Source organism: Macrobrachium rosenbergii, chromosome 58, assembly GCF_040412425.1.
Source record: "Macrobrachium rosenbergii isolate ZJJX-2024 chromosome 58, ASM4041242v1, whole genome shotgun sequence".
NCBI lineage: Eukaryota > Metazoa > Arthropoda > Malacostraca > Decapoda > Palaemonidae > Macrobrachium > Macrobrachium rosenbergii.
In genome coordinates, this window is record NC_089798.1 from 13,763,080 (window position 1) to 13,786,797 (window position 23,718).

At 47.3% G+C, this 23,718-nt stretch overlaps 1 protein-coding gene across 1 annotated transcript in view; it reads left to right on the plus strand.

The window, feature by feature from the left end:
* The first annotated feature begins 5,300 nt into the window (after nucleotides 1–5,300).
* LOC136837264 (synaptic vesicle glycoprotein 2B-like) overlaps nucleotides 5,301–23,718 on the plus strand; it is a 406,633-nt gene continuing 388,215 nt past the window's right edge. The window contains 1 exon segment of the mRNA XM_067102003.1: nucleotides 5,301–5,703. Coding sequence (XP_066958104.1) covers nucleotides 5,619–5,703 — 85 coding nt within the window. The 5' untranslated portion in view covers nucleotides 5,301–5,618.

Below are 23,718 nucleotides of genomic sequence, written 5' to 3' on the forward strand. Positions count from 1 at the left end.
CAGAAATGGAACAGATGGGCATCTGTACGCTGTGTTCGAGCCATGGACATCTCCCTGGATGGTAAAGAAATCAGATGGTTCCTGGAGGCCCTGTGGCAGACTGCCGTTTTGAACTTAGTCACCACGCCAGACCACTAACCACTTACCAAACATGCAAGACCTAACAAGCATCCTTCACGGGGCCAAGGTCTTCATGAAGATGGACTTGCTAAAATCATACTTTCAGGTTCCTGTGCATCCTGACGACGTCCTGAAGACAGCCATCATCACGCCGTTCCGCTTTACCTTCTCTGTACTTGGGTTTTGATTTAGGAACGCAGGGGCCACATTCCAGCGCATGATGGACACCATCTGTGGGTTGTCTTCTGCATCTGTTCTGTTAACATCCTTATTCATTTCCAGGTTCTTGAGTTGAGGAACACCTGTCTTTGTGGGGTGACAAATGAGACAGAATTAGTCATCAGGTTCGACAAATGGACATTCGAAAATAGTGACAGGTAAAACAGAGATAAAAGGTTCGAAGACAAACAGATGGCATAAAAAGAGTTCCTGATGCCGCAGAACATCAAGTTGAAACATCCATCAGTGGAAAGTAAAACTACAACAATTCATCCCAGGATCATTCATGGATCCCCTGACCAGAGTCCTGAAGAAGAAAGAAAAATGACGTACTGGACAATTCAAGGAGACAAAGACAGCCTTCAGCAAACACCACCTTAAAACACAACCCCACAGCTTTGATCACCATCGAAACATCACAAGGAAGTGCTCAATGAAAAGTTGGCACCCCAGGCCTGGCAGTTGCAAGTTGTCGGTGACAATACATACATCAAGACAAGAGTTCTCGGGAGAAACAGGCGGAAATATTACCTGGCTGAAATACTCGTTCACCAGGAAAGAAAACAAGACGGAGCATCATTTACGTGTCCCTGACCAGTGTCCTGAAGGGCTGTTTGGAAGAGCAGTGTCACCTCACCCCACAGGAAGAATCATGTCCTTAATTTTCATTAATTTAGGGAATCAAATGAGTTACAACTGTGTTTGTGATAAATAGGCAAGGGAGGCTGTCTGAAACACCAGCCTGCAGCCTTTAACCCAACGTAATGACATTTCACCGGCCATCCCACCACCTGGTTCCTGGCTCAAAGCATTCATCATTCACCCTCTCCCATCCATCAGCTTCCACCTGAGACTCACCACATCTTTCAAGACGCTAATTCTTCTCTGTATCAGGTATTCTTATTTTCCAATATAAGGTCACAGTTCATTTATCTCTTGTTTGGTAATCTGAAAGGCGCTAAAAAAGGCTCATCAGGAATGGGAATGCTTAAAAATATTTGGAATAATTGCAATCATCTGTGCATACAAAAATTAAAATTTATACCTATGGAGGTAGGCATTAGGAGCATTGTGATCTATGGGCATGAGTCATGGTACAGTACAGTGACTTGGGATAATAAATTCAGCATTTAAAAAGAAGTCCTTCAGAATATTGGAAGGCCTGATGGGACCAGGATATCACAATAACCCAGCAGGAAACGGCATGGTGGAGAGGGCAGTACACTTCAGTGAAGGCAGCTCTAATGGCATGTTACCAACAAAACTGGAGGGCCCAACTCCCAGGTCCTGCTGGGTCTCTGCACCGCAGGACAGATGGTGACGTGAAAAAGTCTGCGGAGGAATACTAGCTGTTCCAGGTTGGGTTCTTCCTTGCAATCAGCCGTAGAGGTAGGACAGAAGGAGACCCGGGTTGAGGAACAATGAGGCTGGAACCAGGAGACAAGTGTTGGGGAGACCTTGACGGTTAACCAGGACATCCCCGTACAGCCACAGCTGAAATGATTGTTTGGTAATCTGATAGACAAACTTATCATCTTTGGGTTTACTCTTGACAGGTAGCATCCAACCCTCGGAAAGAATCTTTGACAGGCTAAAACCAGCATTTCTTTTTAGACAGTGAAATGGGAGGACTGCACAGAAATAGAAAATACAGAATAAAAAGACTATGGTCCCATGGCAGCAGACTAGATTCATTCAAGATCCGGCAGTTGACAGCAAGGAATCAGTTCTCGAAACTACAGAGTAAGACTTGACTGGGAAAATGAACAGGAAATCTAATTAATGTTCATGTCATCAATAATGATTTCAATGACTTTAACAGTGTAAAGAGGTCAAACGCCTCTTCATTTCTGCATTAATCACGCCATGTATATTACCTGTTATTATTTCATATTTTTTATGTATCTCTCCTTACGCATTATTGTCCAGCCTTTCTGCCAATGTATGTAACTACCTTGTACGTTTATTGTAACCTAAATCATTCTCATTTATATGTCATCTAACAAACGCAAATTCTTGTCCAAATGCGTGACATGGGGAATCCAGAGGTCGGTCACTTCCTTTCCGTCCGCATTCCTCAGTGTATACCTGGTTTCTGAGAAATAAATCAGTCATACCCAGACCTGTCTTCTTGTACCTCACAGCGGACGTATAGGTATTTTAGGATATTAGAACTTAGATAGAAATGAGGAAATGGCTGTAGATCTTCCGACGATCATGGATTTGTTTTCCTGAACGCAGATCAGAGGTGCTCATATTTTCACTTGGGAAAGTGTAATAGATTATGTCAACGATGTATAAAAAAACCTTTAGGAAACTGAGAATAGACAGAAACCCGCACTGTCGATGTCGCAGATCAAATTCTGATAACCTCAGTTTAGGAGTGCAAGAGCGTTAGCAAAGGGAAGTGAAAGTGGGAAGAAGTCGGATACAACAAAGACTGAGAAGTGAGTTTCAAGGAATATCTTACAGCTTAAGGAGAAATCATAAGAATAGCAGAAATGGCGTTTATGAAGAACGAAGCAGCAAAGGAGAAGTTTCCCAAAGTATACATAAAGATATTGGAGGATGAAAAAGTACTGGAACAACCCCGAGCGAACGAAAAATAAAAAAAAAAAAAGAAAGGAACGAACAAACTAGAAAGAAGAGATATAGAAAATACAGTGAAAGAAGCTTGAGGTAATAAATGCGACTGAAAAAGATTGAAATTACAAAGTACGAAAATATCGATGAGAGTAAATAAGGAATGAGAATAATATATTAGGGAAAATAAAAAATAAGCTGTTAAAAATTAATAAAATATATCGTAACTCAGCAATGGAGAAAGGAACAACCTGAAAGAAGAAGAAGCCAAAGATGAGTTAGTAAGGAACGAAAAAAAGACAAAGTATAGAAAAGAGATGTGTGATAGCACAATCGGATGATTACAATAGAGTAAATGAACATTGTATTCCAGAAGTATTAATATACATTTTGATTTATTTATGGTAACAAAGAAGTTAATAAGACAAATAGAGAATCAATAATAACACCCAAGATAACATGAGAAATCGCCTAAGGAGGCAGAGAGACGGCCTGAAACCTGAATTCTTTAAAAGCATATATGAATACTGAGACTTGTTGAGGGACTTACTTAAAATGTTACCAAAATGAAAGAAGGTAGATGAAAACCAGAGAATTGGAAGGAGTCGCAAACAAAGATGAATAAAAAAAAGGGGGGCCAATATCGAAAGCGAAAGACCTAAGACCAATAAACTCTTAATGGTTTCATATGAGGAATTTATGATGATAACAAAAGAGGAAACTGAGAAATACTTAAGAACAAATAAAGAAGACAATAAAATACCAGGCAAAGTTTGCTATATGAGTCAAAATAGAAGACACCTTTATCATTCAAGTACTGTGTAGACGAGACAGTAAATTGTAACTGCTGTAGACTTAAGTAAAGTTTTTGACTTTGTTACAAGGTGGGTATGAAGAATATAGAGTTCGTCCGAAGGGCATAGATGTAACTGCAAACTTATAACAGTATAACGGAGACAAATAAATTTGACCTAGTGAAGGGTAGGCTATAGAGCAAGGCATGGAAGTTACAAACGGATTCAGACAAGGATTCACAAGATGGACATCGCTGTTTAAGTTGATAATATATTTGATATAAAATAGAACTGAAAAGAATTAAAATTTAATAAGGAAAAGTAGGAATATTATTCTCCGCTAATGACACCTTGGTGACAGCAGAAAGTATAGAAAATACCGAGCATACTTTTCACCTTCTAGTAGAAACAAGGAAAAAGTGTAAATTAGAAATAAAGAAAAAACAGCATTTAACTATAGAGCACATGGAAGGAACCAGCGTAGTCGAAAATATCACTTTTTAAAGAAGTGACCTAGACAGTTAGAGGAATGTATGAAAACTTCCAACACTGGAGAACCTAACATACTCGGTAACAAAACTGCAACAAAGTAATGAGAGGAAAAGTGTTTTAGAAGGGTATTACAGCTCCTTCCCTACTGCATGGAACTAATGTAACAAATGTGTTGGAATTAGAAACTGAAACGCTGGAAAGGATAAGAAACGGGGTATATAATAAAATATTAGATATTCCAAAAAGTACAGCCATTGCTACATTAAGAAATACAAGGTGGCAAATTGTATGTAAAGTATACACTAAATTTAAAAATTGAGACACTGGAAAAAATATGCATGGACATGCAAGAAAACGTACGGAAACTGTGGACACCAAAAATAAGGAACAGCAAGAGGTAAATCGGAATGCAAGAAAAATAAAGGAAATGAAACAGCTAGAAACAAGCAAAAACTAGGCAGTCGGATAATAAGTGGAAAGAAAAGTTAGAAAGAAAGGCGAGCTTTGAAATTCATTATACAAATAATGGAAAGGAGAAATTAAAGAACAAATAAATGACAATACCTTCGCATCAGTAATTTTTCCGGAACAAGATTTAATACATTAAAAATGAATATCGTAAATAAACGTGTGTCAGTTAATGTTTTGTGAAAATTAAAATTAATTCATTTATTTCTATTTTGCCAGAAATACAGAAAAAAACGGAAGTAATCGAATAATAACAGCCAGGTGAAGAGGACACAAATGAAATAGAAATGTTTTATTCAATGGAAGCAATATCAAAACAAAAACAAAAATAAATCTTGTAATATATGTGTAGAAATAGAAAAAAATGAAAGAATTAAAGGAAAATTTTCAGAACTGAAAAAACACTATACAATGATGATACATGCAACAGAGGCGCCGTTGCAGAGGAAAATACTCAACCCTGAGACTGAATCTGAATGGCAGATCTGTCTAGAGATTAAATTTAACATGTAAAATAATTTATCAAAAATATATGGTACAATAGAGAAAATGAACTTAAGCACAATCAAATGTAAACTATCCCGAGCGAAGGAGCAGTTTCAGAGACATCTTCAGATTATTACTACTACTAGTCACTACACTCGCTATCTAAACACGTCACCCTTACGATGTCAAATCTAAGTAACTCGAAATATTTTGTAGATAGAAGACGAGAAGAAATGGGGCTTTGAGTTTTTTCCGGTAGTTCGTGTGAAGAATGGGTTGAACCTCAGATGCCCCAAAACTATTTCATTTAGGCCTAGACACTTGTTACTTATTATGTAACAGCCTAGTTCAGAACACTGGCGTAACTTATTGCGACTTGTCTTGGTTAGTGAGATCTGTCAGTTAACCTAGTAGGCTTTAGCTTATTGGAATCGTCATTATACCGTGACCAGACGAATGTCATCTGGTCGTCTACATGTCTTGATGGAGGATAGCATGATCATGGAGAGAAGAAACTTGCTCAGTGGCGAAAGTGATAATGGTGAGACCTCAGAGAATTGTAGCCTACCTAGCTTAGGCAAATTATCACCCTACGGTAGTCTGTGTGTAGAATAGCCGGGTAGGACTTATACGGTAACTTCAGCTTACTTGTCTTGCCTCTTGGATAGTTTATTGGATTTATGAACGATGGATTCTTGATATGGTATTTCGGTAGAACTATATAGTAGCTCCGCACGGACTGTACGGAACAGTTCCACAAGTACAAGAGACATTAGGGAGCCATATGTTCAAGAAGGGATTTGCTAAGGAAATCTGTTATAAAAGGAACCATACTAACCCAATGTACCCTACCTAACCTAACCTAGTAGGCTGTGTTACTTAGCAGGGGTGCTCCACCCCCAGACCTCCCGGTGAAGGAAACTCTGCGTTGTTCTGACATGATATACAAACCCTCAGGCCTTTACATTAGGAATTACTTTCAGCGTAGGCTGGAAACGGCCGTTAAACTCTTGAGCAAGGTGGTTAGGCAGTAACTACTGCCAGGTAGGCGGGAATACCCGCCTCCCCGGATGTAAACATTCCAGTTTGCTTTCAGCCGTCATGCATTGCAGATGTGGTTTCGGATTCCCTTGCCTGACTGTCGTTAAGCACTTATTATCCCGGTGGGATCTTAATTTATTTGTGTGCATATATTACGTGTGTTTGATATTTATTATTTCAAACCCACATTGTTCCGACACAATATACAAACCCTCGGTCCTTTACATTAGGAATTACTTTCAGCGTAGGCTGGAAACGGCCGTTGAACTTTCAAACAAGGTGGTTGGGCAGTTAACTACTGTCCGGGAGGGGGGAGTACCGCCTGCCCGGATGTAAACATTCCATTTGTTAATGAGACTTACCTGCCAGATATATATATAGCTGTATTCTCCGAAGGTCCCACAGAATTTCAAATTTCGCGGCACACGCAGTGGCCGATCAGGTGGTTAGTACACATTCCCGCCGCTGGGGCGCGGGCATCAGGAACCATTCCCATTTTCAATTCAGATTTTCTCTGTCGCCGGACTGTCAACATCTGTTGTCAGTTCCTCCGCCTTTTGGATTTCAATATTTTGTCACTTGAGTATTTTGGTTGTTTTTGGTATCGACTTGGATCTGTGACTTGGCATACGCTTTTCTGGACCGTTTTTTGAATTTGCCTTTGACTTTTCTCTATAGGATGTCTTCCTCTAGCTATCGTGTCTGTAGCTTGGGTGGTTGTAAGGTGAGGCTATCGGGCTTCGTAGACCCTCACACTTTATGTATGAAATGTAGGGTATGGAATGTTCTGTGGACAATCGTTGCAATGAATGTGAGAGATTATCTGATGGTGAATGGAAGAAGTACGAATCCTATATGCGTAAATTGGAGCGTGATAGGTTGAGGAGGTCTTCCTCCAGGAGTGCTTCTGTAGACAGACGGTCAGGGATTTCTCATGTTAGTAACCCTGTAGTTTGTAGTCCTAACCCTTTAGTGTTGCCTTCGGGCCCTGAGGTTGTTGCAGAAAGTAATACTCTGGCTCTCGTTCTTGAGTCTATTCGCGCTCTTGAAAATAAAGTGAATGCCCTGCAAGCGCAAAGTGTAGTGTGTGTTAATCCCCCTAGTGTTGTGGAGGGGCGTCAGATCGACCCTATAATGCTTCTAGGCCTGGACCTCTGCCGAACTCCCAAGACCCGGGAGAGGGCATGTCGAAAGCCGCATGAAGGTTACGGGGACTCCCCCCGATCTGACGTCCCTTTGGCAGGTCCTGTTGACTCCACCCAGGCTGCCAGGGATCGTGCTCGGGCACGCATCCATAAGGATTGCTTCGTCCTCCGACACGCCCTCCCTTGTCGGGGTTGGAGCGCCGGTTGGACTCTCGCCCTCTCAAGAGAAGCTTGAGAGGAGAGGACGCTTCACGTCCTCTTCCTCTAGACGTTTTACGCTCGTCCCCTGAAAGTTTCGAGGAAGTCCCTCAACAGAAGAAGTTTCGTCGTGCAACGGATGTTGACGCTGCTCGTCTTCCCAGTCGCGCTAAGTCGGGAGCTCTTTCCCCGGTGGGAAAGAAGAAGTCTTCTCCTCTCCACTCTCCTGCTCGCAAATTCAGCCCGTCTTCCAGGAGAGCTGTTTCCCCAACTTGCCAGATTTTGTTGGGTATGCAACAGCAGCTGGATTCTCTTATGGATCGTAGAAAGGACAGACCTCGTCGTAAAGATTTGCATCTGCCTGTTAAGAAGTCCAGGCCTTCTCCCTCTCCTCCCTCTTCGTCATCTTTGTCTGCTAGTTCTCCTGAAGCTTCTCGTCTTGCTCCTAAGGAAGGCTTTAAGGAGCTTCCTTCTCACTTTGAAGATTTTGACGTCTCCCGATACGCGCCAGGTTCGAGTGTCTCGCGCTTCGCGTGCTCCTCACGTTTCACGCGCGCCTCGCCTTGAGTCTCGGCGCACTTCCACCCAGGACGCTTCGCGCGCGCCACATAGTGAAGCTCCTTCCGTGTCTGGTCACGGAGCTGCGCGCGCTTCCCGCCAGGACGCTCCTCGCTCTCCTCGCGTTATCTCTTCGCGCCCTGCTATCATTGACTCCACACCTGCAGTTTTTCAAGATGATCAACTTCCCGCTTCTTCTGTTGATGCTCATCAGGATTTAGCCACGACTTCTAAACACGACAGGTCCCGCTTGCGTATAGGCGAGTCGGGTCTCCTTCCTCCTCGCTCTCCTGACCCTCCAGCAGAGGAAGAAGAACCCCTTCCGTCAGAGCCCTCGGACGAAGAGAAACACGTACCTTCTGCTTCTTCCGATTATCAGACTCTGACTTGTCTGTTTAAAGATTTATTTCCTGAAACCTTTCAAGCTTCGGCTCCTCGCTCTCCCCCTTCTCAGTTGGCTTCGTCTCAGGCGAGGAAATCTCCTGGCTTTCTTAAAATGAAGAAATCCTTCTCTACTAAGAGAGCTTTTAAGAAAGTTCAGGACTGGATGACAACTAGAAAGAACCAAGGGAAGACTTCTTTCGCTTTGCCTCCTTCACGTTTGTCTGGAAAATCCGGCATTTGGTACGACACAGGTGAAGATATGGGTTTGACAGTTCCCTCCACTTCTAAAGGGGACTTTGCAAGTCTTGTGGACGCCTCTAGGAGATCTCACTTGTCCTCTTCTAAGGTTTCTTGGACCCTCACAGAAATGGACCACCATCTCAAAGGACTCTTCAAAACTGTTGAAGTCTTTAACTTTTTGGACTGGTGTCTGGGAGTTCTACACACTAAGGCTACTAGCCCTAGTTCCATTAGTCTAGGGGAGCTGTCCAGTGTACTGCGGTGCATGGACAAGGCCGTCAGAGATGGCTCTGAAGATCTTGCTTCGCAGTTTTCGTCAGCTCTTTTAAAAAAGAGAGCGTTGTTCTGCTCCTTTTTGGCGAAGTCTGTTTCCCCATCTCAGAAGGGAGAGCTTCAGTTCGCTCCTTTCTCTAGCCATCTCTTCCCCCAGACCTTGGTTAAGGATATCGCTTCCAGCCTTCAGGAGAAGGCCACTCAAGACCTCCTTTCCAGGTCCTCTAAGCGTCCTTCAGCGCCTTCTTCGTCTTCAACTTTACCACAGCAAGCTAAAAAGAAGCAGCCCTTTCGTGGAGGAGCTTCCACGGGAAGTTTTTCCAAACCCGCGCCTCGAGGGAGAGGTTTCCCTAGAGGCAAGGTCGTCCCCAAGAGAGGCGGCAAGTGACTCTTTTCACCTCCAGATACCGGTAGGAGCCAGGCTTCTTCATTTTGCTCAAGCCTGGAGAGAGAGAGGGGCAGACTCTTGGTCCCTCCAAGTAGTAGAGAGAGGCTACCTGATTCCTTTCCTGACTCTTCCGCCTTTGTCTTCGACCCCCAGAGATTTGTCTCCCAAGTACCATCCGGCCAAGCAGAAGATACTGTTCGACCTTCTCGAACAAATGCTCGAGAAGAGAGCAGTGGAGCAGGTCTTAGACACAAAATCCCCGGGATTTTACAACAGACTGTTTCTGGTACCGAAACATTCAGAAGGTTGGAGACCCGTCTTGGACGTCAGCAGGCTGAACGACTTTGTCCAGAAGGACAAGTTCAAGATGGAAACGTCTCAGTCAATATTAGGAGCACTTCGTCCCGGGGATTGGATGGTGTCTTTAGACCTCCAAGATGCTTACTTCCACGTCCCGATTCATCCACGCTCGATGAAGTATCTCCGCTTTGTCTTGGGGGGCAAGACTTACCAGTTCAGGGCTCTCTGCTTTGGACTCAGCACAGCCCCGAGGGTGTTTACTCTTCTCATGAAGAATATAGCGATGTGGTTGCACCTCTCGGGAGTCAGGATCTCTCTCTACCTAGACGATTGGTTGATCCGTGCTTCTTCGGAACAAAGGTGTCTGGAGGACCTTCAGTTTACTCTGGAACTCGTGAAGTCCCTGGGACTTCTGATCAATGTAGAAAAATCGCAACTGATCCCCTCACAGTCCATCGTTTATCTGGGGATTCAGATGAATTCAGCGGCTTTTCTAGCGTCTCCATCGCTAGAACGGCAGTTTCAATGTTGCGAAAAAGTCTCGGTCTTCTTGGAGAAGGAAACATGCTCGGTGAGGGAATGGATGAGTCTGCTGGGGACCATTTCCTCGCTGGAGAAGTTTGTTTCTCTGGGAAGGCTGCATCTCAGACCTCTTCAGTTCTTTCTGCTGGAGAACTGGAAAAACAAGGAAGACTTGGAAGAAGAATTGAGGATCCTTCCTTCCATAAAAGACTCCCTCAAGTGGTGGCTCGATCCTGTGAAGTTGGGAAAAGGGATCTCTCTCAAGCTTCTGAGCCCGACCTAGTGTTGTTTTCCGACGCATCATTGGCGGGTTGGGGAGCAACACGGGGGGGAAAAGAAGTGTCAGGAACCTGGAAAGGGCAACAGGTATCCTGGCACATCAACATCAAAGAGTTGGCGGCAATCTACCTAGCTCTCCAATTCTTCGAGTCTCAAGTTGCCAATCGCGTTGTTCAAGTAAACTCGGACAACACTACGGCGTTGGCTTACCTCAAGAAAGGGCGGAACACACACTCGTTCCCTGTTCGGCCTTGCGAGAGAAATTCTCCTCTGGGCTCAAGCTCGCAACATTTCAATCCTCACAAGATTTGTTGCAGGGGTAGAAAATGTTCGAGCGGACCTGCTCAGTCGGCGCCACCAACTTCTACCGACGGAGTGGACTCTTCATCAGGAGGTTTGCCGAGACCTTTGGAATCTTTGGGGTCGCCCTCTCGTGGATCTCTTCGCGACCTCAAGAACGGCGAGGCTTCCCCTCTACTGCTCCCCTGTTCTCGACCCGGGCGCAGTGGCGATAGATGCTCTTCTCGGGATTGGACGGGGATGGACATTTATGCCTTTCCTCCGTTCAAAATTCTGGGAGAAGTGCTTCGCAAGTTCTCGGCCTCTCAAGGGACAAGGATGACGCTCATCGCCCCGTTTTGGCCTTCGAACCAATGGTTCTCGGAAATTCTCTTCTGGTTAGTGGACGTTCCCAGATCCCTACCTATGAGAGCAGATCTGCTCAGACAACCCCACTTCACGAGATACCATCAAAACCTCCCCGCTCTGAACCTGACTGCATTCAGACTATCGAGAAATTGGTCAGAGCGAGGGGGTTTTCTGGCCGAGTGGCACGGGCCATCGCTAGAGCCAGAAGAGCTTCCTCCATCAGAGTTTATCAAGCGAAGTGGGCAACCTTCAGGGGTTGGTGCAGAAAGAAGGGGTTTTCCTCTTCCTCGACCTCTGTGAGCCAAATAGCTGATTTCCTTCTCTTTTTGAGAGAAAAGCTCAAGTTGGCAGTTCCAACTATCAAAGGATATCGGAGCATGCTTTCTTCTGTTTTCCGACACAGAGGACTGGATTTGTCTAATAATAAGGACCTTCACGATCTCTTGAGATCTTTCGAAACGTCCAAGGTTCCCCGGCCTATTCCTCCTACTTGGAATTTGGATGTTGTCCTCAAGTTTTTAATGACCAGTCCTTTTGAGCCTCTTCAATCAGCATCTCTAAGGGATGTTACTAGAAAGACGGTCTTCCTCATTGCTCTGGTGACGGCGAAGAGAGTGAGCGAAGTTCAGGCTTTCAGCCGTCATGTGGGCTTCAAGGGACACAATGCTGTCTGCTCTTTGTCTCCTACATTCTTGGCTAAGAACGAAAGGCCTTCTAACCCTTGGCCTAAATTCTTTGAAATTAAAGGTTTGACAGACCTTGTTGGACAGGATCCTGAGAGAGTTCTTTGTCCTGTTAGAGCTCTAAGGTATTACCTTAGAAGAACTCAGGACCTTCGTGGTCCCTCGGACAATTTATGGTGTTCGGTGAGGCAACCTGTTAATCCCATGTCGAAGAATGCGCTAGCATTCTTCATTAGGAATGTCATTAAGGAGGCACATTCGTGTTGTGACGACTCCAACTTTAAGTTGTTGAGAGTCAACGCCCATGAGGTTAGGGCGGTCGCTACCTCCATGGCGTTCCAGAGAAATATGGCGCTCAGTGACATTCTCAGTGCCACATTTTGGCGAAGTGAATCGGTGTTTGCCTCACACTACTTAAGAGATGTAAAGGTAGCATACGAAAATTGCTTTTCTCTGGGACCATACATTGCTGCTGCTACAACCTTGGGGTCAGGGGGTAGCTCTGCTCCTATCCTTTAATCCTGTTTAGGAGAGGTTTTTAATTGTGTTTTTATTGTGTTTCTTATGGTTGTTGGGTCGATTGATGGAGTCAGTCTTCCCAATCTTTTCTGACTGACGTCTTAGTGCTGGTTAGGTGGTTGGTATACTCGTTTGTCCTTGTCGTATGGTCTATGGTCTAGTCACATTGTGGTCACGCCCCCATTGACAGATCATCTAGCAGTCGCCAGCTTTATAGGTCACTACCTTGCTGGGGTCTCTAGGAAAGCAGAAGCAGACTAGGGTGACAGTAACCACTCAGTCAGCTATGCTATCAGGTAAGGAACCAAAATAATTTTACCTCTAAATTTGTTTTTCCCTTATTCTTAGCTGTCTCTACCCCCCTCCAAAGGTGGTATTCAGCTATATATATATCTGGCAGGTAAGTCTCATGAACAAAATGATATTTTTATAATAAAATAAAGTTTGTTCATACTTACCTGGCAGATATATATATTCATATTGCCCTCCCTCCTCCCCTCAGGAGACAGTGGCGTTAGAAAATCTGAATAGAAAATGGGAATGGTTCCTGATGCCCGCGCCCCAGCAGCGGGAATGTGTACTAACCACCTGATCGGCCACTGCGTGTGCCGCGAAATTTGAAATTCTGTCGGACCTTCGGAGAATACAGCTATATATATATCTGCCAGGTAAGTATGAACAAACTTTATTTTATTATAAAAATATCATATTTGCTTTCAGCTGTCTTGGAATGCAGACGTTGCTCTTCCCTCTCTGCCTGACTGCCCTTCAGCTTTTTGGTGGGAAATTTCCTTTCTTTTGTGAATGAATGTTGATAAACCTTCTAAACCCTCCTATCCCCAGCGTGCGTGTCCTGGGGTAGGAGGTAAGAAATGTAATACCTTTCATTCTAGCATCAACACAGACCCACACACTCTTTGCCTAATTCGCAGGGGACCTGTGTGTTCGTGCGACGCTCCTTGTAGTGAGTGTTATTCCTGGTCTCCCGAGCAATGGAAGAGGTTCGAGGGGACTAGACGTTACTGTCGAAAGCCAGCCAAGGAATCGTCTGAGGGTAACACGCCCCCAACGACTCCAGTGGTGGATAATGTGTCAGGATCGTTTCTCCCTCCCTGCGAACTTCCCCTGCTTGCTCCCTCTCCCCCTCCCCTTCCTCATTCGTTTCATCGGGTGTGGAAGGGCGTGGGGGGGCGGTTGATCAGGACATCCTCTCGGGGGTCTCCTCCCGCGCTGGGGGGGAAATTTTTCCCCCAGAGCGAGCAGAGACTTCCCAGTTTAACCCAACTGTTTCCTCAGGTTTAGGGGTAGATATGGACCAGGTATCAGACTTATCCTCGGCCTGGTTACACCTGGGTCTACCTGGCGTTCCGTCACTGGAGGGCCTGATGTCTCATCTGTCTGGTGCTCCAGTAACAACTCATTCAGCTACTGCTACCACGACTGTCACCATGTCTGCTTTCGCAAAGCTGCCTGTGTCAGTGGCTTCACACCTGGATACCCAGGTTTCGGCTGTTCCTGCCTCTCACCATCCTGTGCCGCTGCCTCCTGGGTTCCTGGCCCCGCTCTCATGACCTGGGCCTTCCTATATGGTGACATCGTCGGTGCCGTATATGACTTTGCCTGCCCCTGTTGCTGACCCTGGCCCATTCATGACTATGGTTCCGGCTCCTCGCTTCCCGGTCTCTCGGCCCGGCTTGACTACTGACATGCCTCCCATGCCCTCGACCCTGGCTCAGCCTGGACTGGCTGCTTGTGCGCCACCCGTGCCTTCATCCCTGGCTCCTCCTCCGCACGTTCCTGGCTGCCACGCTGATGTTCCTGCCCCGGTAACTGCTGGCCCAAGCACCATCTTCACTGCCCAGGTTGCGCCTGTTGCTGTGCCCCCCCCCCCCCTCCCCGTTGCTCCTGACTCTTCGGCTGCTCCTGCATGGTTTGGGGACCTGACTTCAATCCTGAGGAAGATGGCGAAGAGGAAGTCAAAGAAGAGATCGAGAAAGGTGTCGTCGTCTTCGTCTGCTACCTCCTCTTCCTCTTCTCCTGAGGCTACCCAGCCAAAGAAGAAGAAGCTTGCCTCCCCCCCCCCCCGGAAGTCTCGCACCGAGACCTCTACGGGACTGCCTCCTTCCACACGAGGCTCTTCCCGAGTCGCTCCAAGTACCCAGGTTTCCAAGGAGACCCAGGTACCCCGGTCTGGTACAGGAGAAACCTCTCTCCGTACAGACATGGGCGTGGGGCGAGAGAAAGGGTCCGGGCATGCAGGTGCCCCGACTCTTCCTGCTGGTACTTCCTTGAGTGCCAAGCCAGGTTCCCAGGAAAGTGGTTTGGTCCCTAGGGTCCGAACACCTGGAGAAGCAGAGAAGAGGTCCCCTGCTCAGTCTTCCCGAGAGGCTACGGCCTCGAAGACTGGGGCGTGTCTACAGGACAGCGCAAGCTCTCACCAGCCAGCCGCACACTCGACTCCTCACAGTCCCCGGCCACGTCCGCGCGGCCAGCCTGGCTCAGGGGAGACGAGCGCGCGTCTCGACTCACGCAAGCCACTCCGCTCTCCTCGGGAGACTGCTTCGCCTAGGCGTAAGCACTCTCCTCGACCTGGGCTGCCGTCACCACCACGGGTTGGTGACCGCTCCCGGCCCGCTGCCCCTGTTGGTTCTGCCAGCAAGGCCAGTGGGAGCGCCCAATCCTCCTCGCCTGTTCCCTCTACCTCCTGGGCTCCTTCCAAGGGGTACGAGTTGGACAGGAAGAACTCTGGCAAGTTTTCTCCCCAGAGTTCTGCCTGGGGCGCGTATGTACCTGACTCGGTCCACGGCTCGACCAGGTCTTACGCCCGCGTGGTGCAGGAAGGATCATGGGGGGTCTGTCAAGATTCTCCCTCCTGCAGGAAGAGTAGATCAGGAGGACCGCACCCTGGAAGGACTCGAGGGTCCTCTCCCCCAGGATGCGGACACCCCCGAGATACGGGGGACATTTGCTGAGGTTATTGCGCTGATTCATCAGCACAATGACCTCGGGGAAGGGACCACAGCCTCATCTGTGGATCGTCCGTCGTGCCTCAAATCCTACTGGGGACCCGAGAAGGAACCCAAGGCTTCGGTGGGGCTGCCGTAGTCCATGCTTGCCGAGGGAGTCCTCGATCAGGTGAATGGGAGACTATGCCAGTCTGGAGGTAGGGCCATCTCCTACCTCGCCCACCAGACGGCAAACCTGTGGGCTAACCTGGTCCTGAAGCGAAGAGACGCCATTCTCTCGCTTCTCCAGGTCTGTAGGACCCAAGTCGGCAATGACCCTGTGGAATGGACCGTTGCTGGGTTCCGCCTCTCTCTTCCCTAGAGAGTTGGTAGATGCTGTGGTGGACAAGCGCTGGGCCGATGACAGCGACCGGCTCATCCACCAGGCAATGGCCAAGACCTCCGGGTCTTCGCGTTCCACTGCAGCCAGGCTGGCACTTCCTCGGCCTCTAAGAAGTCCCAGTCTTTGAAGGGGTCCCGGGGAAACACCCAGCCTTCTTCCTCTAGAAAGAGCAGGTCTTCCCGCCCCTTTCAACCCACTTTCCAATCCGGACAAGGGGGCAAGGGGAAGAAGAAGAAGAGGAAATGCTAGGGGCGGTGTTCCCCCCCAAATGCTGCCGAAGGTGGGGGAGTTGCCTGTCAAGCCATTGGGCAACATGGCAGCGACACGGAGCCGAGACCTGGATAGTGGATGTCCTTCGGGAGGGATATCTACTACCCTTTGAGTCTCGGCCTCCCCTCACCTACTCTCCGGTCCATCTCCGCACATATGTCCAAGGATCTCCGAAGGACACCGCACTACAGCAAGAAGTGCAAGCCATGCTGAGCAAGGGTGCTGTGGAAGTCGTGTCGGACCAGTCTCCAGGCTTTTACAGCTGTATATTTCTCATCGAGAAAGCCACAGGGGGATGGAGACCAGTCATAGACCTCTCTCCCCTGAACCGATTTGTTCGCCACTCGGTTCACGATGGAAACAGCGCGATCCGTGCTTGCTTCCATCAGGGAGAACGACTTCATGCTTATGGTGAATTTGAAGGTGCGTATTTCCAAATACCCATTCATCCGTCCTCTCGCAAGTACCTCCGCTTTATCCTCAGGGAGACGGTCTTCCAATTCAGGGCACTCTGCTTCAGGCTCTCGACCGCTCCCCAGGTATTCACGAGAGTCTTCTCTCTCGTGTCAGCTTGGGCCCACTTGCACAGGATACGTCTACTGGGGTATCTCGACGACTGGCTGGTCCTCGCAAGCTTCCGCTTCAGTTGCTACAGGACAGGGATCGACTCCTCGAGTTTTGCTGTGATCTTGGGATCTTGGTGAACCTCGAGAAGTCAGATCTCACCCCCAAGCAAAGGATAAAGTACCTAGACGTGCTGATAGACTCGGTGGCAGCGAAAGTCTTTCCCTCGGACTCTCGTATCAGCAGGTTCAGGCACAGGCAAGCAGCACAGCTGTCCCTGTCACGACAGGAGCAGCCAGCCTGGTGATGGCAAGTCGTCATCAGTCACCTGTCGTTGCTGGAGAAGCTAGTACCTCGTGGGCATCTTCACCTGCGGTCTCTACAATGGAGACAGAAGGAGTATTGGTCCCAGTCCCAAGACCCCCAGTCCCTCTTCATTCCTCTTTCCGAGGTGGTGAGAGAGGACCTTCACTGGTGGATGGATGACAGGAACTTCTTGATAGGAGTATCTCTACATACTCCCCCTCCGGACATGCTGCTGTTCTCAGACGCATCAACCGAGGGATGGGTCGCACACCTGGAGGAGTTGCTGTCTCCTTGTGCTCACTCATGATAGAGTCCTAGGAGTAGGATAAGGAGAAAGAATAGGCCTGTTACAGTTCATGTTTTTACGTTTGCAAAGGTAATGATAGTGGTTAGGGGGAGTAAGAGGGTAATTTCTACGTCGAAAATTAAGAAGATAATAGCGATTAAGAAGAATCGTAAGGAAAAGGGCAGGCGAGCGGATCCTTTTGGATCGAACCCACACTCGAACGGGGATCTTTTCTCTCGGTCAGCAATGTTTTTTTTTTGCTAAAAGGGTGGAGATGAGTATGACTGCTGTAGAGATGGCCAGAATGATGATGATTAGGGTAATTGTGATTAGCATTGATTATCCTGGAAATACCAGGCTAATTGATTGGAAGTCAATTGTACTAATTATACTAGATAATCATTTGACTATCGCTGTGGAGAACGCGTTTCAGCACTTGTGGGACAACCTTGATGTCTACGCCTTTCCTCTGTTCTGTCTGATTCGCTGAGTGATCAGCTGAGTGATGATCACTCCGAATCTCAGGATGAATTTTGGTGGCACCCAAATGGCCTCAGGCCGTTTGGTGTCCCGGCCTGCTAGCTCTCCTCTCCGAGGCGCCGAGAGAGATCCCCCACTGGCCCAATCTGCTGTGTCAACCCCATGTAGAGCGGTACACCAGTCAGTGCAGTCCCTGTGTCTTCACGGCTGGAGGTTATCCACCATCTCATGCGAGTGAGAGGCTTTTCGCGTCGAGCAGCAACAGAGATGGCAGGGTACCTCAGACGATCCTCTGCAGCGGTATACCAGGGAAAGTGGTCCGTCTTCTGTGGTTGGTGTCATGGACGGGGTATCTCTCCGGTTGGAGCTACTATTCAGCAGGTCGCAGACTTCTTCGTCTTCCTTCGCCAAGAGAAGCTTCTCTCCGTTTCAGCTTTAAAAGGCTGCCGTGCCACACTCTGCCTAGTCTTGCAGCTGAAAGGAGTAGACATCTCTTCCTCCTTCGAGATTTCCCTATTGATGAGAAGCTTCGAAAGGTCTTGCCCACACAGGGATCTCAGGCCCCCTGCGTGGGATGTGACTCTCGTTCTAAGGAGCCTGACTCGTGCACCGTACGAGCCTTTACGAGTTGTCAGACAGGGATCTGACCCTCAAGACTGTCTTCCTGCTGGCCCTGGCATCGGCGAAGAGAGTTGGTGAATATAAGCAGGTTGAGACATACTCGGCAGTAATTGGTTCCTTTAATGTTGGGTAGATGGTTACAGATCAAGGGATGAGCCAGTACTGTCCTTGCCCGGACTCCGTGCAAAGAGATACACACAATCGGGAAAACATATCGTACAACATTAGGCTAAACATTCCTACACCTCCCCTCTAAGATTACAGCTCCACATTCAAAGCAAATAAAACATAAGCATCAATTTCTCCTTTCAATTGCAAAAATTAACAAAACTGGCAGAGGTAATAACACATAAAACAAAAAGGAATTCAGCTATAATAGAGATAGTTCTTCGGACACCGCTGAAACATACGTCAAGGTAAATATGAGAAGAGGAACACTTATTAAACACAAATAAAACGAATTACTCTGTGATATAATCATTGTGCCACTGTGGAGGACGACGTGCCCCTAGCACTACTTCTCTCTCGGTTGGGTACTGGGTGAGTCTCCTCTGAGGTGGTGGGAGTAGGGTCTTCCTGAGGTGGTGTGGGTGGTAGGGATCTCAAATGCTTACGATTTCTTGTCGAAATTCTCCCGCTCCCATCCAACCTTATGCAATATTGGCGGTATCTTTTCTTTTCAATAACCACCCCGCTTCTATTCCAGGCTCGTGTGGTCACATCTTGGATAGCTACCCTCTCACCTATTTGTAGGGGTGAAAGATCCTTGGCTTTCTCATTGTACTTAAATGATATTCGTTGCTCAGCAACACTTCTTTCTTTCTCTCTTGCGGACAAGGTTTCTGACCAATGCTCGGTGACGAAATGATAACTTTTAAACATTGGCACCGAATCTCGAAGTTGGCGCCCCATGGCCAGCTGTGCGGGAGACTTATCTATACCACGTAGTGGTGTATTTCTATACTGCAATATTGCCTGAGCTACCTTATCATTGTCTAGCCCTCCATTAGGTAAAGCATTGCCCATTAACGTTCGTTTGGCGGTGCGCACAGCAGCTTCTGCCCGCCCATTGGACTGGGGATAGTGAGCAGACGACACTCTCATTGATACCCCCCACCTACCGAAGAAATGTTTCATTTCAATGCTCGTTAGATTCGTGCCTCGTCCACTGATATTTCTTCAGGTGCTCCCCACTGCATAAAATATCTTCTAAAAACTGGGATCAATCTCGCGGGCGTAGTTTCGTTAGCGAAGAAATAAATTTCCATCCATCCGGTCAGTCGATCGGCGTATACCATATAATGCCTCCCTGCTACTTGGAATAAATCAGCCACAGTTCTCTGAAACGGATATTCGGGAGGGGGAGTATATATAATACTTTCCCTTTGTTGCGAAGGTGCCACAACGTTGCAAGCATGACACCGTGCCCTGTAATTTGCTAAGTCACCTTCAATCCCAGGCCAATAAACCGCCTGTCGTGCTCTCCTGATCATGGAGTCAGTTGACTGATGACCCGAATGTAGATTGGTTGCGATGCGTTAATGCGTAATGCCTCCGGAACTACCAGACGAACATGTCCTCATCATATGCATACGTGACTAATCCTTCAATGACACTCAGTCTATCACGCATACATTGAAAAAGGTTTTAGGCAAGGCTCCACTTGAGACCTCGATGACGGCCAACCCCCTTCGTTGACACGTCGCTGCAATAGTAAATAATTTGGATCCTTATCTGCCTCCCCCCTTATGGTAGCCCAGTCCATAGTAATGACGTCATCCGCCAGTGATGACATCATGGAGGCAATACAAACTTCGTTCATGAGTTCTTCCTCTTCTTCGTCTTTGACGGTAGTTTCACTGCGAATCACTGGGTATCTTGACAATGTATCAGCTGCCGAATTCTTCTTTCCTGGTATATATCTTACGGTAAAACTATATTGCATAGTTTTCTCCTTCAACCTTAGTAGTCTCGGGTTTGCAATGTCTTTCAGGCTCCTATCCCCAAAGAGTTTTACCAAAGGTCTATGGTCCGTGATTAAGATGAAATTTGGGCATCCCAATAAAAACAACCTCGATTTCCTAAGGCACCATACTACTGCAGCCGCTTCCCCCTCAATGACGGCATAGCCAGCCTCCGCCTCCATCAGGTGCCTGCTGCCACATAATGCCAGTTTCCATCCCCCCTTACAACAAAAAGGGGCATTGAAATCCTCGCAACTGCAGTATTGCTGCAATATAACGAACCCCATTCCTTCTCTGCACCAATCAGTAACAACAGCAGTGTGCCTTGTCTTATCATAATATGTCAGTCCGTCGCCCAACATCTTGCAAATACTATCCCGGCCGCAAACAAAACTATTTTGGAGGCGTTGGTCCCAATAAACTTTCCGATGGGGACTTCTTGAGAAGGTCCCTAAATGGTTCCATTACTGGCGCTACAGCCACGAAAGGTGCAATTTGATTCACGAGCCCAAACCAAGATCTTATATCCGTGATCGTTGGGCTGGCAGGCACGGGGAAGTTCTTGATGGCACTCATACGCTCATTAGAAGGTCTATAATTATCCCAATCCAGTTCGTACCCCACAAACTCTACCTGTCTTTGACAAAATCGGAATTTATCCGGATTTAGCGTAATCCCATTCTCTCCACATAATTGCAAAAATCAAAAGTATGCCAAAAGGCTCCTCGACACTGTCGTCATATAACAATACGTCATCTATGCACTTGTACTTCCTATGTACATCAATGATGACGCGTCATCGAACCTTTTCGTGTATGCATCGGGGCCGAGCAATGACCCATAGGTGTTCGACAATACTGGTATCTCCCCATGGTGTAATAAACGTTGTCAATTGTCGGCTTTCCTCATCTAACGGCACCTGGTGGAATCCTGCATAGGCATCAACTACAGTTTTATATGTACGAGTGGCACACTTGAGACCATATCAAAAGGAGCACATGTGTGATGTGTTTCTCGTTTGCAATTCTTATTAAGCTCTTGATAGTCCACGGTCCTTCGTGACTTACCATTTTTCTTTGTTACTACTACCATCCTGGCACACCAGTCCGTAGCTGTACCTGCAGGGACCTCTCTAATTACCCCTAATTTGACATCTTCATCAAGCTGAGCCTTAACATCGGCCTCCCAATGCTTAGGAACTGGTATGGGCGTATGACATGCATGAGGGGTGGCACCTTCCCTCAGGTGAATGTGGTGAGGGGCTCCTTTCATCATCGGCAGAGGGTTTCTTGAAACGTTGAAAGTAGTCTTTGCAAAACGTTGCAGCAGCCAGTCCCTCAGCCTAGGGACATTTTCCTCCGTGGCAGGGTATGGCATCTCGCGCTCACGACCATCCCCTGCCCGTGAGCGACCATTTTCTTCATGCGTCTGGTGGGGGTTAGTCGACACAGTGGGTTTCTGAGTGACGTCATGCATGGTAGCAACAATATGATGGGGAAACTTTGCATGCACTAGGCCTAGGGATTTACACACTCCCAAGGACATATAAAAACGAGTAGCACCTTGCACAACAATAACACTAGTGCTCACTGATTTATGCCCCAATTCTATTAGCATATCAACAGTCCCGTATATTTTTAATGACTTCTCCCCTGCGTGATTTACAATTACATTACACAGAGAGAGGTTAGGTACCTTCAAACTTAATTTTGGTAACAAATCTACCCCTACTAAGGCAGTGTCTGGAACAGCCTCAACAATGACACTCTCACATGAAAACTCATGCTTAATCTTTATTTTCACCGTCGGCAGTTTCCCCACTGCCGCGCATAGGCCTACCTGCCTTTTATCCGCAGGTGGATAAGCAACAGTGCATTATGTCACAGACGCATCCACAGTAGGCGCCGTTTTGGCGGGCCCTTGTGTCCCTTGATGACAGAATTTAGCAAAGTGCCCCATAATACCACACTGAAAACATTTAACATTATCAGCAGGGCATTTTCCCTGCCAATGAGAACGACCACCACACTTTTTACACCTGGCATCTGACTTACTGCTGCCAGTTGGTTTCAAACTGCCACGGCCCCGGCCGCGTCCCTTGTCACCACTGTTAGACCTATAGCTAGCAATAACTTTACTATCACCTTCTACCCCACTTTCAACTAGGCCTGAGCCTATCTCATCCCTTTTTACCAAACTAGCAACGTTTGCTCTTCCGCGAGTGCTAATACTATCCTTTTCTGCGGATTCATAAATTTCACATTTGCGTAACAGTTTCTGCACAGTATTGAAATTTTCATGATCCTGTAGGATTTCTTGCTTAAGTCCCACATTGCTTAAACCACTTGTTATCCGCTGAACTAACAAAATCATTCAGATCAGCACGGCAGTGAGGACATTTAAACCCACAATCTAAGGCCAATTGTTGGGACCTGTGCACAAAGGATTTCACGGTTTCTTGGTCGCCTTGTTGCGCTGAAAAAAACTTGTCCCACGCCACTGCCTTATTAATGGACTTCGTTGTAATCTCCTCCAGTTTGTCAAATGCCTCAGAGGACGTTAATGAGTTCCACTGAGCCTCTGAGTGTGTTGCATCTATAGCCATCCTTAGTTTCTCATCGCAGTTTAACCGTATACTGATAAGTGCATTCTCTCCTGAAACGTTTCCTAAGGCCAGCCAATCGCTCATAGAGCGGCACCATTCTCGAAAACTTCTTTGTGTCATCTCATAGCTACACTTATCAGGGCACATCGCCCGGACACCTGCCGAGGCTGATCCATGTGGCCTTCCTTGAGCCATGAGGCCAACCAAAGCCTGTAACAAATCCTGTCCCTCGTTGTGCCGGCATGCCGGTGTTGCATTCCTGTTTGCAGTGCCCCTGGGGGAACGTCTTGCTGTTCCCCTGGGTGTACTGTGAGGGCCTCGTCTTAGCATCTTGTAGGTCCTGCTGTAGAAAGAGAATCACTGCGCCATGTAAGCAGGTTGAGACATACTCGGCAGTAATTGGTTCCTTTAATGTTGGGTAGATGGTTACAGATCAAGGGATGAGCCAGTACTGTCTTTGCCCGGACTCCGTGCAAAGAGATACACACAATCGGGAAAACATATCGTACAACATTAGGCTAAACATTCCTACAGTGAACTACACGGACTTTCCTTCAGTGTTAAACACTCGAGGGGATGGGGATCAGTTACGCTCGATTTCGTCCCGGGTTTCGTAGCAAAGACTCAGAATCCTTCGGTCCCTGATGCACGGTTCGAGTCCTTCACGATCCCCTCCCTAGAGGACTTTGTAGGTAATGAACCAGACGAGATGCTACTGTGTCCTGTTAGTGTGCTGCGGCGCTATCTGAAGAGGACTCGACGTCTCTGGCCTGAGTGTCGACAACTCTTCGTTAGTACTGGCTCTACCAAGAAAGAAGTGTCCAAGAACACCATCTCCTTCTGGCTTCGTGAGATGATAAGGAGAGCGTATTCTGCTGCAGGAGAAGACGACACTGGTACGCTTCGTCCGAGAGCTCACGAAGTCCACAGCATT